This window comes from Lotus japonicus, chromosome 2 (genome assembly GCF_012489685.1).
Source record: "Lotus japonicus ecotype B-129 chromosome 2, LjGifu_v1.2".
In the NCBI taxonomy this organism is placed as follows: domain Eukaryota; kingdom Viridiplantae; phylum Streptophyta; class Magnoliopsida; order Fabales; family Fabaceae; genus Lotus; species Lotus japonicus.
The window spans coordinates 3,385,520-3,400,417 of record NC_080042.1 but is presented as its reverse complement, the minus strand read 5'-3'; the positions used below and the strand labels follow the sequence as shown (position 1 = coordinate 3,400,417).

General features: G+C 37.8%; 2 protein-coding genes across 4 annotated transcripts in view; one reads left to right on the top strand and one right to left on the bottom strand.

Annotated features, from left to right (window-relative positions):
* The window catches only part of LOC130737424 (chromatin structure-remodeling complex protein BSH-like), a 35,481-nt gene extending 31,615 nt beyond the window's left edge, over positions 1–3,866 (top strand). Inside the window, exon 11 of one of the 3 annotated variants that reach the window (XR_009018683.1) lies at positions 606–3,866. The gene's annotated coding sequence lies outside the window, so the exon portion shown is untranslated. The remainder of the gene's footprint in view (positions 1–605) is intronic. The other 2 variants (XR_009018680.1, XM_057589183.1) reach the window with 2 other exon arrangements.
* A 2,567-nt stretch (positions 3,867–6,433) lies between these two features.
* Positions 6,434–9,423, bottom strand: LOC130737423 (B3 domain-containing transcription factor VRN1-like). Its single transcript, XM_057589182.1, has 4 exons — positions 9,169–9,423; positions 7,547–8,228; positions 7,260–7,468; positions 6,434–7,016 (listed from the first exon to the last, which is right to left on the bottom strand). The coding sequence occupies exons 1-4, from the start codon at positions 9,226–9,228 to the stop codon at positions 6,654–6,656; spliced, it is 1,314 nt and encodes a 437-aa protein (XP_057445165.1). The 5' UTR covers positions 9,229–9,423; the 3' UTR covers positions 6,434–6,653.
* Between the last annotated feature and the right edge of the window lie 5,475 nt (positions 9,424–14,898).

The window sequence follows — 14,898 nt, the reverse complement described above, 5'->3', positions numbered from 1 at the left end:
TTCTAACTTCCCTTTCTCTCTAAAACCGCCCCCCTCACTACTTATACCCATTTCCTATTCTTCCCATCTCACTTGCACACACTTTTTCTCATTCTTTCTCTCTCAAGTTTGCATTTCATCAAGAGCATTCCACTTGCACCCACTCACTCCAAGTTCAAGGTAAGTTCGATATTTCCACTTCCTTCCATCAACATTCATGGGTTTTGTAATGCATGACTCTTGGGGGCTGTGGGTGAGTGATTTTAAGCTTGTGCAAGTTGGGCTGGGTTTGTTTATGCTATTCATGGGTGTTTTGTGCCAAGATTAGTAATGGGTGTGAGGATTTTTGAGAGTTTGGTAGTTAAGTAGTAGTAGTTTAGTTTAGCTTTCTTTTGTGCCTTCTAGGTGTTTGATAGAATGCTCCAATGAATTTTCCTAGTCGATTTTAGGCTTTTGCTTTGTGGTTGTTTTCCTTTCTTTGCCAAAGTCACTAGGAAGCTTGTTGGGTGCTCTTAGGAGTTCAAGCTTTTAGTTTTGTGAATATTCTTTATCTTTGTTTTCATTTTTATTTTTGACTAACATGACTAATGTTTTGAGTGGCTTGTGTTTATGCTAACCTTTTGCAGATGCCGGCTAAAAGAGCTCGGATCAAAACAAGAGTCATTGCCTCTTCCTTCTCCTCTCCTCAATTTGACCGCTCCCGCTTCCTTTCTCACAAGAAGGAAGAGTTTTACTAGAATGTGCTTGCACGCAAGGAGTGTGTGAAGGAGTGAGGAGTATTCTATAGAAAGGGGAGGAGAGACCCCCTCGGCATGCAAGAAGTCATGGAGATAAGAAGGTGGGGGAATTGGGTGAATCCCATTCCTATTGCTTGTGAAGTCATGGTTAGGGAATTCTTTGCGAATGCGTACTATGATGATCAAGATAACAAACCGGATGCCCCGACTTTCTCGTCTTCGTTCAGAGGTGATGTCATCGATTATGGAGCTGAGAGGATTCGAGAGTTTCTTGGCCTTCTCACGGAGCATGAGGAGAATGCTCTTTTTCCACGGAGGAGTAGGAGTACCTTCCATTATTTGCTTTCGGACCGTTCTTCGGAGTTCCTGAAGGATCTGGAAGTAGTGGTGGTTAGGCCCAGTCAAAAATGGGAAGAGGATGACAAAGGGAATATCACTTATTTGCTGAGGCAAAACATGACACCGCTGGCTCGAGTATGGGCTGCATTTTTCCAAGATTCATTGTTTCCTAGCTCTCACAAATCAGAAGTGAGGACGGTGGTGTTGATTGTCATTTACCGCATCATTAGAGGCCATCCAATGGATGTGGCGAGGATTATTTCTGACAAGATTTACTCACACTACAATGTGGGTAAGGAGAGGCCTCGACCCATCTTTCCTCATCTGATTTGTGCCTTGATCCATGATGTCAGAGACAAGGCTAGGAGACCAATCTTTTTTGTGCAGAAGAGGTTGACGATTACCCCCATTCTGAACAAGGATTGGGTGAACCAACTTTTTAAGGAATGGATGTCTAGGATGCCTCAAGAGTAAGAAGAGAAAGATGATCCTACAGAGCCAGCAGAAGAGGAAGAAGAATAGGAGGAGGAGAACGAGGTTGTAAGTGAGGTGGTAACTCCACCGCGTGCTAGTCCTTCACCTGCTTGGATGGAGGCCTCCTTCGGACGTATGTTCTAGAGACAAGATCGCCTTCATAGGGATCTTGATCTCCATGGGAGGGGCGGTAGCACGTCGGATCCCAGGTATAATGGCCCAATGGATTTTAATACATTAGAGAAAGGAATGATTGATCTGAGCCTAATGCATGATGTCGAAATTCATCCGGAGTATGATGATGGGAGGGGCAATCAAGGCCCCATGGAGTGATTTGTGATGAGGTAATTCTACTCTTAGATAGGTAATGCATTTTGATCATGTTTTTCATTTGTAGCTTTGTTTTTCTTTTTCTCATGCATTTTGTAGTTAGCTTTGTTTATTTTGTTGGGTCTATTGCTTCTCTATACTCACATGTTGTTGCCCGCAAGTTTCGCTCTTGTACTTGTGCTGATTTTGAAAATTGGTTTTATGGACACTTAAGTTGTTTTGGGGGATGAGTGATTGCATGCTTGGGAAAGAGAGGAGGAGACTTCGGTCTTCCGAGTGTTTCTTGAGAATAGGTTCGTGTGAGTCCATTAAGGGTTTATCTTTGACCCTTCACCATAAAAATTCCCTAGAGGATCCTGACTCACTTGTACTTCTTGGTTCTGCGTTGATTTCACTCATTGCATGCTTTGTGATACTTGCCTGATTCTTGAGACTTTTAGGACTTTGAGCTTCTGAGTTTATTGGCTTGAACATTATCCTTAGTTGTCCCATTTGAGCCTTAATGGAGATTTTGTTGTTGCCAAGTTATTGGGATGGATGTTAGGTTGGAAATTCGGGGAGTGCTGGTCCTTGAAATTGTTTGGAGCTAGATGAATTTTGAAGTAGTCTCTTGGCCCAAATGAAAATTGAAAAAATAGAAAAAAGAAAAAAAAAACTCCTAATCAAATTGGAGTTAAAAAAGAAAAAAAAAAAGATAAAAGTTGAGAAAGGGGTCAAGGGACTTGTGTTTATTTTGCTGGTTGTAAAAGCTTCAGGGTACTTAATTTAGACCACACTCAGTATACTTTGAAAACCTAGTCATCCTTAGGGACCAACTACCGGCATATTTAACCAAGCCAACATTTCAACCCTCTTTAAAGTCTCTTCGAATTTGTGCCAGTTTGATCTCTGTTGCCTTTGAGTGATTGATACCCAGAACCTATGAACTACTTGTGTGCTTAGTGCACTTTATCAATGTCTCATCTAAGGAGTTTAGATCTATATGCTTTCCATGAATGGACTCTACACTCTTCTCTATTTGAAAGTTGCATGAAGTTGGTTGTCGAATCTTTATCTTGGAACCGGCTGTAGTTTCTCTATCCCCCTGTTTTGTGGTTAGTATTTGTTGAGGCACTTGTCTTGGGAGCATTTCTTGCGCTTGAGGGCAAGCGAGTGCTTTTTACGCTCGACAGCGAGCTGTCGATGAGTATAGTGGTGTGATGACCATCTTTTAGTAGTGTTTTTAGGGTCATTTCTTTGAGAGTTTTGAGTATTTTTCTTTGTCGCATGTAGTGTTTCATGCATTCTCATGCATTTTTATCTTTAATTGAGTTTTAGTTAGGTTTTAGTAATTATGTAGTTTTATAAGGGTCTTTCTTGCATTTTTATAGAGTTTAGGACTTGCATTTGTTTTCCATGGAATTGTGAGGACTATTGTGCTTAAAAGCCCTTTGAATTTCTTGATATTTTTCCTTATCTTGGTCCTTAAGTGTTTCAGTAGGTAACTCATGAAGAGGGAAGTCCAAAAAGCTTGAAGAATTGATGAAAACATTCAAAGGGCCAAAAAGCCACCAGAAATGTGTGTCCGGCGCTCAAGCGCCCATGTTTGGCGCCTGAGCGCCAGCCGTCCAGATGGGAATGTTCTGCTTCTACCATATGGGCGCTCAAGCGCCCCAAGGCAGTGCTTGAGCGCCCTGGCTCGACCATTTTTCCTATAAATAAGGCCTTGGGCCATTTTGTTCAGAACTTATGACTTTTTCTTATAATCTTACCAAGGATTGAAGCTTAGGAAGTGCTTTTGGGGCTTGTGGGAAGCTTCCACCTTGTATTTTCCAGGTTTTCTTTACATTTTTTGTATGGATTTCCTAGCCATGAGTGGCTAGTTTACTTATTGCTTTGGATTTAACTGATTTCGTGATTCTCTAGTTGTTAATTCCTATCCCTATGCTTTTGTTCTTGAATCTACCTTGAATTTCAATTCTATATTGCATGATTAGCTTGTGTGCGCCCTTGCTAAAGGTTAAACTATAATCATATCGGAAGATTGTAGTGGTTTAGGGACTTGGGTTGGAATTTATCCTTCTATGCTTGCTACTAGGAATAGAGTAAGGGTTGGGTTTTGTTGGCCTGAATTTGCATGATCTAAAACCTCATATGAATGACTAAATACACAAGGAATTGGACTTAGCTTTTAGTATGAGAGAATTGCTTATATGAGGAATCAATAAGTGAGTAACTAGGCTAGAACAACAGGGACTAATTCAAGGTTTCATTTGCATAGGGTAGGTTGATTAGAGAGGATTGGATGATCGACGACCCAAGGCATCTTTATTAATTGATACTTTCAACTCTTTACTATTGCTTATTTTGCAAACTCTTTGTCAACATCAATCAAATCAAATTCTGAAATTTACTTGTTTTCAAAACTCACAAGCTTCAAGCTTAAACCATAATTCTCACTCACGGTCCCTGTGGATTCGATATTAAAACCCGGAGATATCTGTGCACTTGCAGATTGTCCAACATTGAGCATAGAAGCTCAATTATGGTGAGCATATATAAGCGCTGAATCTGCAAGTGTTTTGTTCTTCACTTTATACTCATGAATTTGCTATGAGAGAAAGATAGTCGTTGGAGCGTGTTCTTCACAGATCTTCTAGTCGTTGGATTAAACGGTACATTGTGTTCTTGATTCAGATGCGTTGTTGGCATAGTACTGTTTGATTGAGACTTTTTGCCAAAAAGTTGTATTCTGTCAGCTTGTAGGTAGCATAGGTCTGAGCTTCTATCTGTTGATGTATAGATATGGAAATGTGATGGTGACACCTTTGTACTTCTTGCTCTATTTTGTTCATTGTGAGTATATGTGATCTTGACATTGCAAAACTTTTCCAAGAAGCTATTCTTAGCTCTTTTGTCTTCAACTGTCATACATTAGACTTTGCAGCTTTCATCATTTGATAAACATTGTTCCACTCAGTTGATCTGCTTTGATTTCTTTTATGCTTTTGTCGTCTTTCCTGTCTTCAGATGTTCTTTCTTCATTGTTCTTCTATTCTTCAGACGACATCTCTTTCTTCATTCATTCTTCATATTGGTCACTAGGAGTTTAGAGATAAGCTTTTACCAATCACTTTAAAGCTTCTTTTCTGGATATGGAATGTCTTGAAGTGTGTTGCCTGGATGAGTAGATAATAGTAAGCAAAGAAAATAATCTATATTCCATTTCTTCATTTCTTGTATGAGAGAGAAAGAGGAAACTTGATATGTTGTCGTTGTGCTTGTTTCCTTGATCACCGCGCTTCATAGTGTATCACTTGATTTCTTGCACTTAACTTTCTCCTCTAGCTTGTCAGAAATGTATTTCAAATTCGTTTGGCGCTCAATGAAATACTACTTTTTCAAGAAGTACTACTTATTCTTTTTAAGTTAACAATCAATGAAATAAGCAATAAAAGGGCTTTAAGCCCCTTCATGAATCTACCCAAGCTGACTCAAAGTTAGCTAAGAGTCTAACATGGCTTTGTATAGGATCATATAAAAAAAAAACAAGAAATCACTTACATAAGTTGAACCGTCTGTTTCAAGATATAAGTGTTAGATATGGAACAAAATGAAGAAATCTATCATTGATTCGCATCATATCCATATTGTTTCACTTAGATTTTTAGTAAATAGACAGGAATTCAAAATCAATCTAGGGACCAGATTCCTTTCAGGTTTTTAAATGTAAACGTTTTAAGTGTCGAAATTGGTGAAAAATGGTTAAAAAGAAAAGAAGTTCGAAGAACAGATGCAGAAGAACTTAAATTAAAAGAATAGAATGATTATAAAAGATTTAAGCAAAATAAAATAATTGTCAAAAGCATAAATTGCATTAGAAATAACATGGTTTCTGCCCGTAAAAATACATGGTTTCACAATATACACACATACTCTATTACTCGAGATTGGTGTATAGTCAAGTTTCCTTGACTTTGTAAGCATAAAAACAAATTCGAATGCAGAATTGGAACCCCAATTAATATGACAGAATTCCTATTTATAGATATCCTAACAACGCTCATATAATCAAACTTTAACGCGTATCTATTGACATGTTCTTGCTAGTGGTCTTTGTTTCTCATGTGTCTTAAATTCAAATTCCTTCAACTTCAAGTCAAAATTTAATTCTTCGAGTAAAATAAATGTGTCTCACTTGTCCACTTTTCAAGGTTGGGTTCGTAATTTCTCTTTTCTAGGTGTTTTTCAACACTTTTTGCTCGGTACATCGTCTTTTTTCCATATCCATAGCAGGTACAAAACACACATTTTTCTCTGTCTGATGAATTTTCAGCTATAAGTGCGAAAGTCATGATTTTTCACTTAAAAGTGCGTACAAATTTTTATTTTGACAAAGGGTATGTTGGGTTTATGAACAAAGATGTCATTAAAACTACGGGGATGGGACCAAAACCAATGCCGAAACTTATTTTCAATATCAATGGAAACGCATAGTAGACGAATGAGCCATCATATTCATGCAGATGAAGCTATTAACAAATATAACTTCAGAAAAAGAAAAAAAAGAGTTAAACCCAAGATAAACAGCAATATGACAAGCGTTTCAACTCAGTTTTGATTAACTAGATTGAAACTCTATTTACAACCCAAGTCAAAAACAATATCCATATCAAAACTACAATAACTAAGTTCAAATGTCTATGGACATGGAAAGCATCAAAGTTCCAAACTGAAGAAATTAGATGAATAAAAGATCACTCACAAGCAAGAGCTACTTGACACAGTTTGTCTATCAGGAGTTAACCCTCCCTGCTAATTTCTAACCATTTTGGTTGTGCTGACGCGATGCTGCAAGTGAGGGTTCAACAGTTTAGAGTGGCTCACATTTGGACTGGGCTGCTGCATAGGAGGAGCCTCTAACAACCCCACTTCTTCAGTTAAACGAAATAAAGTAACTTGCAGCACTACATCCCTCGTTCTGAGCAGCTCAAACACACAGACATCCCCTTCCCCTAAATTGTTCTCTAAGGTGAATTCAAACCAACCCTGGCTTAACTTTGCTCGACCTCCTCTATATAGGCAGCGAACTGGCCACTGTCTCCCATCGGCAACCTGAAGTTTGATGAATCCCGAAACCCCATTCAAATTCTTTTCTGCAAAGCAGGAAGGCAGATACTGGAAAACAGAAGGTGTTAGCATGCAAGATGACATGTTGAACAGGGTTTTAAATTGCAGTTGCGGTCACATTGCGGAATGGCGAACAAATGCAGATTGAAGCGGCCACAATTGCAGTTGTGATGCCGTTGGGGACTGCAAAACCGTTATGTTGCGGCCGCAATTGCCTCTGTGGATCGCAATTTAAAACCCTGATGTTGAGAAAGAATAAAGATAAATATCAAACTGAATTCAACAACTCACCATTATGCATCCCCTATATAAATAGGAGGGTCGAAGGACAACTCGACAGAAAGGATTAGCTGGTTCAAATGCTTTCGCATCATTAATTGCCCTCTCTCTTTCCTCCGCAGTCACGGTTCTCTTTCTAGCAGAAGCACTTTCATAAAATCTATAGCGCATTTCTGCCTCCTCTTCATTTTCAGCAGAAGGTTCCTGACCATCTACAGTTTCTGCAAATTACATTGATGAGAAAATTCATTTTTTCGATTACCAGATCATAAAAAGTAAACTTGGCTAAAAGAACTTACTTGGTTCAGACTTCCTCTTCCTTTTCACAGTTTTGCTAACCCCTTCCTCATTGTTAGGATAACGCAATTTCAATTCTTCAGTAGACCTTTTAAATTCAACAGCATTAAACTGAACACCTATATCTCTGGTTGAGTGATTGCCCTGTGAATTGGCATCCTTTGAAGGAAAAGGACTCCCACTATCTCCCCAGTTCACACGATTGAGTTTAGACCCACCATTAAACAAATTCTGCAGTGCAGGAGATTGATTCTTCCCAGGTGTCAGTTGATCTACAGATCCACCAAAAACCTTGTTTTGCAATGAACCAGGAGTAAGGTTTGAAGGAGAGGAATCCATGAATTCGAAGGAGTCTGTATCTTCCATTTCGACAAAAATATGATGATAATTCGTAAAGACAGGCCCTTCATTACGGCTTCTCACTGCAGACTGATAATTCACCTCAGAAGTGCTCATATTGAAAATATGAACAATGAAAGATGAATTCCCTTCATACATGAATACTAAAAAGTATCCAATGCCAATGGTGTAGCGTTGAACAAATTCTTGCCAACCATCAGCAAACCAAATTCTGTTGTCGGCCTTCTTTAACCCTACACGCCAAACAGTACCATCTGGAACAGTGAGGGTAGCAATTGTTGAAAGCTGACCGCCATATTTCCTCAGAAAATTGTCCGGAATCCCCTGCAATTCAAAAATACAAGTTGGCTTCAAAATATTCGTAAATGCTCCCAATACAAGACTGAAGATGAAAATACCACCAACTTTTATGACAATGTTATTTTTTTTCAAAAAAAAAAGATTTATTTCTAGATTATCAGCATGCAATGGAAAACCCTAATTTCTTCCCTTGAAGAACTTAAGAATCAAACAGCTATGTGAATACAAATAACAGACAATTTTCCAATTTGCAAAGAGTAATACACCCAAAAGCATAAATTTTATCATGAATTCACTATGACAGAACATATCCAATTTCAGTCAGTGCCACAAGTTCTGTTCTGATTCGTGTGTTACTCAAAGAGTACATAGTAGATACGAATTTCCCCTCCAACAGTATAAAATTTCAAGCAAAAAACTAACAGAGTAATTTTAGATGAGATTCATCAATTAGGAACAAAGTGGCAAACAAAATTGCAAGGTTTACATCTAATGTATTTACACTGCTAATGAAAGAGGTAAACTAACCAACTCAATTTCAATTCTAGGACTAATAATTAGCTCAACCACCCAGATACTTCTATTGAGAAAATCATAAAATCTTAATACTGAAGGAAACTTTCAAGGTTCTCTGGGAGTTGAGGATTAGTACTCTGAATTCACTGAAGAAACACTCTACACTCTAGTGGGACCCCAGAAATTCCTAGAAAGCACATGCCCTTATCAAGAATCTTAACAGCAAATCCAAGAACACCCCACTTTGCCCACCAACAACACTGGTGTTAGGGTTTGTGATTAAGGGTTTTGAAGAAGAAATGGCAAAGACCCAGAAAGCATGTTCCTACCAGTCTCACAAACCCAAGAAAATCCAATCAAAAAATTATGACTGCAGCAACCAATTCACAGCAAAAAAAGAGAAAAACTTGAATGAGTGAAAAAGGAAAGAGAGAGATTTTAGGGTTACCAGTTGTCTGGATTGAAGGGTTGAGGGCAGAACAAGCTTGTGGAAACAAGGGCGTGACATTCTGGAAGTGCTTGAAAGCAAGAAGGTTCAAAGCATGATTGAGATCACTCAAACTGATTGAAAGTTGAAACCTTTGGAGGAATCAGATCTAGTTGTTGTTGTTGTTCACCTTCTTCTCCACTCTCTCTTCTCAGCTTTTGAGTCAAACAAGAATTTTTAAACCTTAAACAAAACCCACCATCTTGACCTAATTAAACATCACTCGCCCGAGTCACCTCACCACCTTTCTCACTTTTTATATTAGGTTTTTTATTTTCCATCACACTTAAAAATATTTATTTTTAACAAAAAAATATATATTTATATATTTTTAAAATAAAATATTAAAATTTTTGAATAAAGGGAAACAAGAGTCAACTCAACAAAAACCCACAAAAGAATGCCAATAAAAAACCCAAGAAATAGCCAACAAAACCAAAGCAAAAAAAAACCTAAAAACACCCACCAAGACCTCAACCAAAAGCCAAGAGTACAAAAACCAAACAAGACACAAGACCTCCACCAATAAAACAAAAACCAACCAAACAATCCATAACAAACAAAAGGCACAACAATAAATTCCTCTATAGGAAATAGGATTAGCACAATCCACTAAGACAACTTGTGAGCATGAATTTGGACCGCTAAATGGTTTAGAGCAGACTCATATGTACAATCACAAATTATACCTTGATGTTTCCCATCATAAGAGTATTTTGTGCTCTAGTCATGACAACAAAAGGCTTTGAAAACTCTACCGGTAGCAATATTTTCATTGTTTACTTCAAACGAACCCGAGCCCACATCTAAAAGTAAGTCATTGACAACCCTAACAAGATCATTTTTCCTACCTCGCTTCTCAATTTTTCTAGGTCTTCCCCTAGGCTTCAGAATATTAGTCCCACCACCAGATGCGAGATATGGCTCCGTCTGAGCCACTCCCCCCTGTAAGATTATTTGGACGACCATACACACTATTTGGAACCCCACTGTTAACCAAATCTGTAGGAAGAAGCAACACCTCGGATTGGTTTTCGTCTGTTATAAGGAATTTAGACCGTTTGTGATAAAATAAAAATTCAAAATCGGTCTTGCCAAAAAATGGAATCAACTGCGCCACACAAGTACCCTTCAAATGAAACAGTGTGAAAACCAATTTCAAAACTGGAACAACTTTTAGAAGATTGAAGATGTGTGGATCCACATATAGAGAAACAGCATGAATTTTTAAAATATATCTACAAATATTCAATTTTTATTTAAAATATACATAAATTACATCTTAAATCTTAAGATATTCAAAGTTTACCTATCAAAAGCATAAAAAGTCATCTGAGATTAAAATCCCATATAGAAAAATTTTAAAATGTGAAATATTTAAATCATTTATAATTATTTTCTCTTTTACAACCAAATATATTGATTAAGAGGTGAAAGGACTAAGCCCTAAAGTAGAATAATAGAGACCTAACAAAACAAACTAACTATCATTATAATTACCTTTACCATAAAACTGAAGTATGCCACTGCTGGTGTTAGTGTCAAAGGGTTTAGGGTTTAGGGTAAACAACAATCTCCAACACGACACAAGATAAATCAACCTCTTAACCACTCTATAAAGAAATCATAAAACTTTAAATTAGCAATTGAAAATAGAGATTAAGTGTGTGTTCAATTTCTATTGCTATTATTTTATTAATTTTTAAATACCAAAAACTTGATTGAAAATTGAAACCTTTGGGGGAATCTACCTTGGCATTGAGATAATAATTTAAAAACTTGATTAAGAAGGTTTGTTCTAAATATGGTTTTTAGTTCTTTCATGTATCAGGTGGTACTTTTGTATATAAGTTATTTTATTAATTGCAATCTCGACATAAAATTTTAAACCACCACAAGGTTTTAAGAGGGGAAGGAACAAAGAGATGAAGAAAGTGATAAAGGGATCACAAGTTTTTAGTTGGCTTAATTGCACTTTTGGTCCCCCATAATTACAAAAGCCACGATTTCAGTCCCCAACAAAATTTTATTGCATGGAGCGTCCCCCACGTTATGCTCTGTTAGCAACTTTAGTCCGGGCCCTCTATTCCGTTAGTTTTCTAACGTTTCTCTCTCCTAGTGGCCACTAACTCATGACATGGCACACAAATAAGAGAGAGAAGGCTCACATCTGCCCTGTGCTTCTCACGTGACCATTCCAACGGTCATCTTCATCCTTTCCCTCTCGATAAAACCCTAGGAAATTGGGGTTTTTTCTATTCTCTGCAATTGGGTCAGCAACGAACGAATTTGCGAGCCATAGGTGAAGTATTGGCTGGTTCGAATCGAAAGGAAGACGAGATTGAAGGGAAGCTGAGGTTTGAAGTGATGGGTGATAGCTGCGAAAATTACAATTCGTGTTCGGCGTCTGAGAGGAGAAGGACAAAAAGATTGTGTGATTGTGGAGTGGAATCTCCACTGGTTACAATATGGAATGGAGGAGGCAACCATAGCAGAGCGTTTTATGGGTGTGGGTTGTACAAGGTATTACCTCTTCTTATTGTCTTCGTGCTTCATTCGTGCTCTGTTTTCATTCATCATCTCTGTTCAATATTCTTCCCCTGTTAATCTTCATTTGGATGCAGGCATATGGGAAGAGATGTTGCTCCTATTTTAGATGGTATGATGAAGATGGCTATGGAAGGGACAACAGAGGTCAGGAGTAGAAGATAATTGCAACAATGGCAATGAAAATAGAGGAGAAGACTAAGACTGAAAAAGACTTGAAGATTGCTTTGGTCATTTGTGTGTTTGTCATAATTTTGTTGTCTTTTGCTTATGCCATTAAGTGAGAAATTTAATGGCATGATGATGAAGTTGTAGAAAGTTGTCATTAGGGCCATTGTTGGGCAAAATATGTGTTAAACCAAAATTTGGCTTAAGGTTTATCAACACAAGCTTGTCGAAATTTGGCTCCGGAGGAACCAGGAAAATATAAGTTAAGTTGATGACAGAATTCGACAAACATGATGCTCGAAGCAGTTACGTGTAAAGCGGGTAGTTACTAGCACGTGCATGTACCCACGATTGCAACGTTGCAACGGAAATGGTTGAAAGCGTGTGCCTTCACCCACGATGCAGGAAAGCGGTTGAGGTACACCCCTCCCCCACGATGCAAGAAGCTTCTGGAGCAAGTAAGAGATCGTGGATCACCAAGCCCACTAACTCATCCAGCAGAAAAGAAAACCGCCAAGGACATATGAGACAATGAAGTGCTATAAATAGGAGAAGATCATTCAGAAGAAAGGGTTCCCAACTCAACTCCAAAAAACTCACTAAAAAGCTCATATGTCCGCATCAAAGAGACTCCAGGAGCCTAACGTGATCATGAAGGAGTATGTTGCAGAACCAGCCATTTATCATTCCCGCGTTTAATGCTTTCAAACTTGTTATTCTGTTCATTTGAATTCCTATCGATTTTCTTTACTTGATGTAATTTCCAGTTTTTCGACTTTCTTTGTACTTTCCCTTTTGTTTAATGAAATTCAGTTTCCAGCACTCTTGAATATTTGTTTTAAGTCACGAACTCAACCCTTGATACTTGTTTGTCGAAAATCACGTTCCACACACAACACTTTGGCAAGATGTTTTCCCAAAAGAACCCATTAATCTTAAACTTTTTCCAGTCGAATTTGGAGAATGTTTGTTTACCAAATATCACCGTAAACAAATTGGCGAAAGGTACATTGCAGAAGAAGCTATTGAGTTTTGTTCAAACTATTTGTCAGAAGCGGATGCTATAGGGGTTCTAAAGTCTCGTCATGATGGAAGATGTGAAGGTATGGGTACACAAGGTTTAAATGTCAAGTGCATGATTTGGAAGGTACTTCATCCAGTGCATTTGTATATATTGAATAACACTGATGAAGTTCAACCTTACTTATCTGCCCACAAAAGCTTTATAAAGGAAAATTACCCCAAGAAGAATGAAAAAGGGTTGTTAAAAGAGCACAATAAGAGTTTCTCTGAATGGTTTAAAGAAAGAATTGCTAATGATGATAGTGCTTCTGATACAATAAAATGACTCTCATTTGAGCCTAAATGTAACATTATAACTAGGAGTGCATATGAGATTAATAACACTTCCTTTTATAAAAAATCAAAGGATGATAGAAGTACTATGCAAAATAGTGGGGTTATGGATGTGGCTGAGTCCATGCACTTCTCTAGTTCAAAAGATAAAAGACCTATAATGGCATCTACACCGTACTTTGGGGTGATTGAAGAGATCTGGGAGGTTGATTATGTTACATTTACAGTGTCTGTATTTAAATGCAAGTGGATTGATATTTCTAGTATGGTGTAATGATGACCCTATTTTAGTAGTGTTTTTAGGGTCATTTCTTTGTTAGTTTTGAGTCTTTCTGTTGAGTCTCATGTAGTGTTTCATGCATTCTCATGCATTTTTATATTTATTTGTGTTTTTGCTGTGTTTTGGTAATTTTGTAGTTTTATAAGGGTCTTTCTTGCATTTTAAGTAAATTTAGGACTTGCATATCTTTTCTACTTGAATTGAGGGTTAATTATGCTAATAAACTCCTGGAGCTCCTAGATATTGTCCTTGCTTTGTTCCAAAGTTACTAGGTCTGAAACTAATGAAGAAAGAAGGTCAAGAGGCTTGGAGAATTCAAGGGAGGCTTAAAGATGAGTAGAAAATAATATTAAAAGGTTTTCCAGCGAGCATTGGGCGCCTAGGCGTGCTCCAGTGCCTCGGCGCCAATTGGAGCTGATGTTTCTGTTCCAGGGAATTGGAATTGGCGCCCAAGCATGCCTAATTGGCGCCTAGGCGCCAATTACCTTCAGAAGCTATTGTTTGTCATTTTGAAATTGGCGCTCAGGCGTCCTCAATTGGCGCCTGAGCGCCCAGACTTGCCTAGTTTGCTTATAAATTGGTTTTTTGTCATTTCTCTTGCAATCTCTTGTCATTTTTCACATTTCCAAATAAGTAAGAAGTAAGGTTTTGTCTTTGGAGCTTGAGGAGCTTCCTCCAAGTCCTATGTTCCAGGTTTTATCTTTACTTTCTTGTATGGATTTCATAGCCATGCTTGGCTAAAACCGTTCTCGCTTTGGGTTCTTTGTAAGACTTTGGATGTTTTAGTTACAATTCTTATTTCTATTCATGAATAATCTGAGTAAACCCTTGAATCTCATATCTTTGCTTCATCTTTTAAGCTTGAGCGCGTACTAGCTTTATGCTTTTCTATAATAGAACAGAAGTTTGTTATAGATTAGGGACTTGTTGTTGGATTAACCATTCTATGCTTGCTACTGAGAATAGAGGAAGGGTTGGGATTTGTTGGCCTGAACTGCATGCTTAGTGCCTTTAGCAAATGTTTAGGTTGTTAAGGAATTGTGCCTATCTTTTGGCTGAAGAGGATTGTCTATGCGAGCATCGATACATAATTGATTAGGCTAGAGCATCAAAGAGAGACTTAGAGTTTTGTGGATAGAATAGGTTGACTAAAACTGAATTAGTTAAGCAAGAACCCAAGGCATACTCACTATTGTTCTTCACACACTTATATTTAAATTGCTTGTTAATTAATCACCTAAACAATCAACCTTAAAACTGAATTTTACTCGCTTTCCTACCGTGAACTCGAAGCTTAAACTGAATTCTCATACCAATTCCCTGTGGTTCGATAAATTAAA

Bases quoted from the DNA above. Each gene is read 5' to 3' on its own strand.
- LOC130737423 (XM_057589182.1), bottom strand. From the start codon at position 9,228: ATGTCACGCCCTTGTTTCCACAAGCTTGTTCTGCCCTCAACCCTTCAA. The intron at 7,469-7,546 runs GTAAGTTCTTTT...TGTAATTTGCAG, and splicing joins GAAGAGGAAGTCTGAACCAA to AAACTGTAGATGGTCAGGAA. The intron at 7,017-7,259 runs GTGAGTTGTTGA...TCTGTTTTCCAG, and splicing joins TATATAGGGGATGCATAATG to TATCTGCCTTCCTGCTTTGC.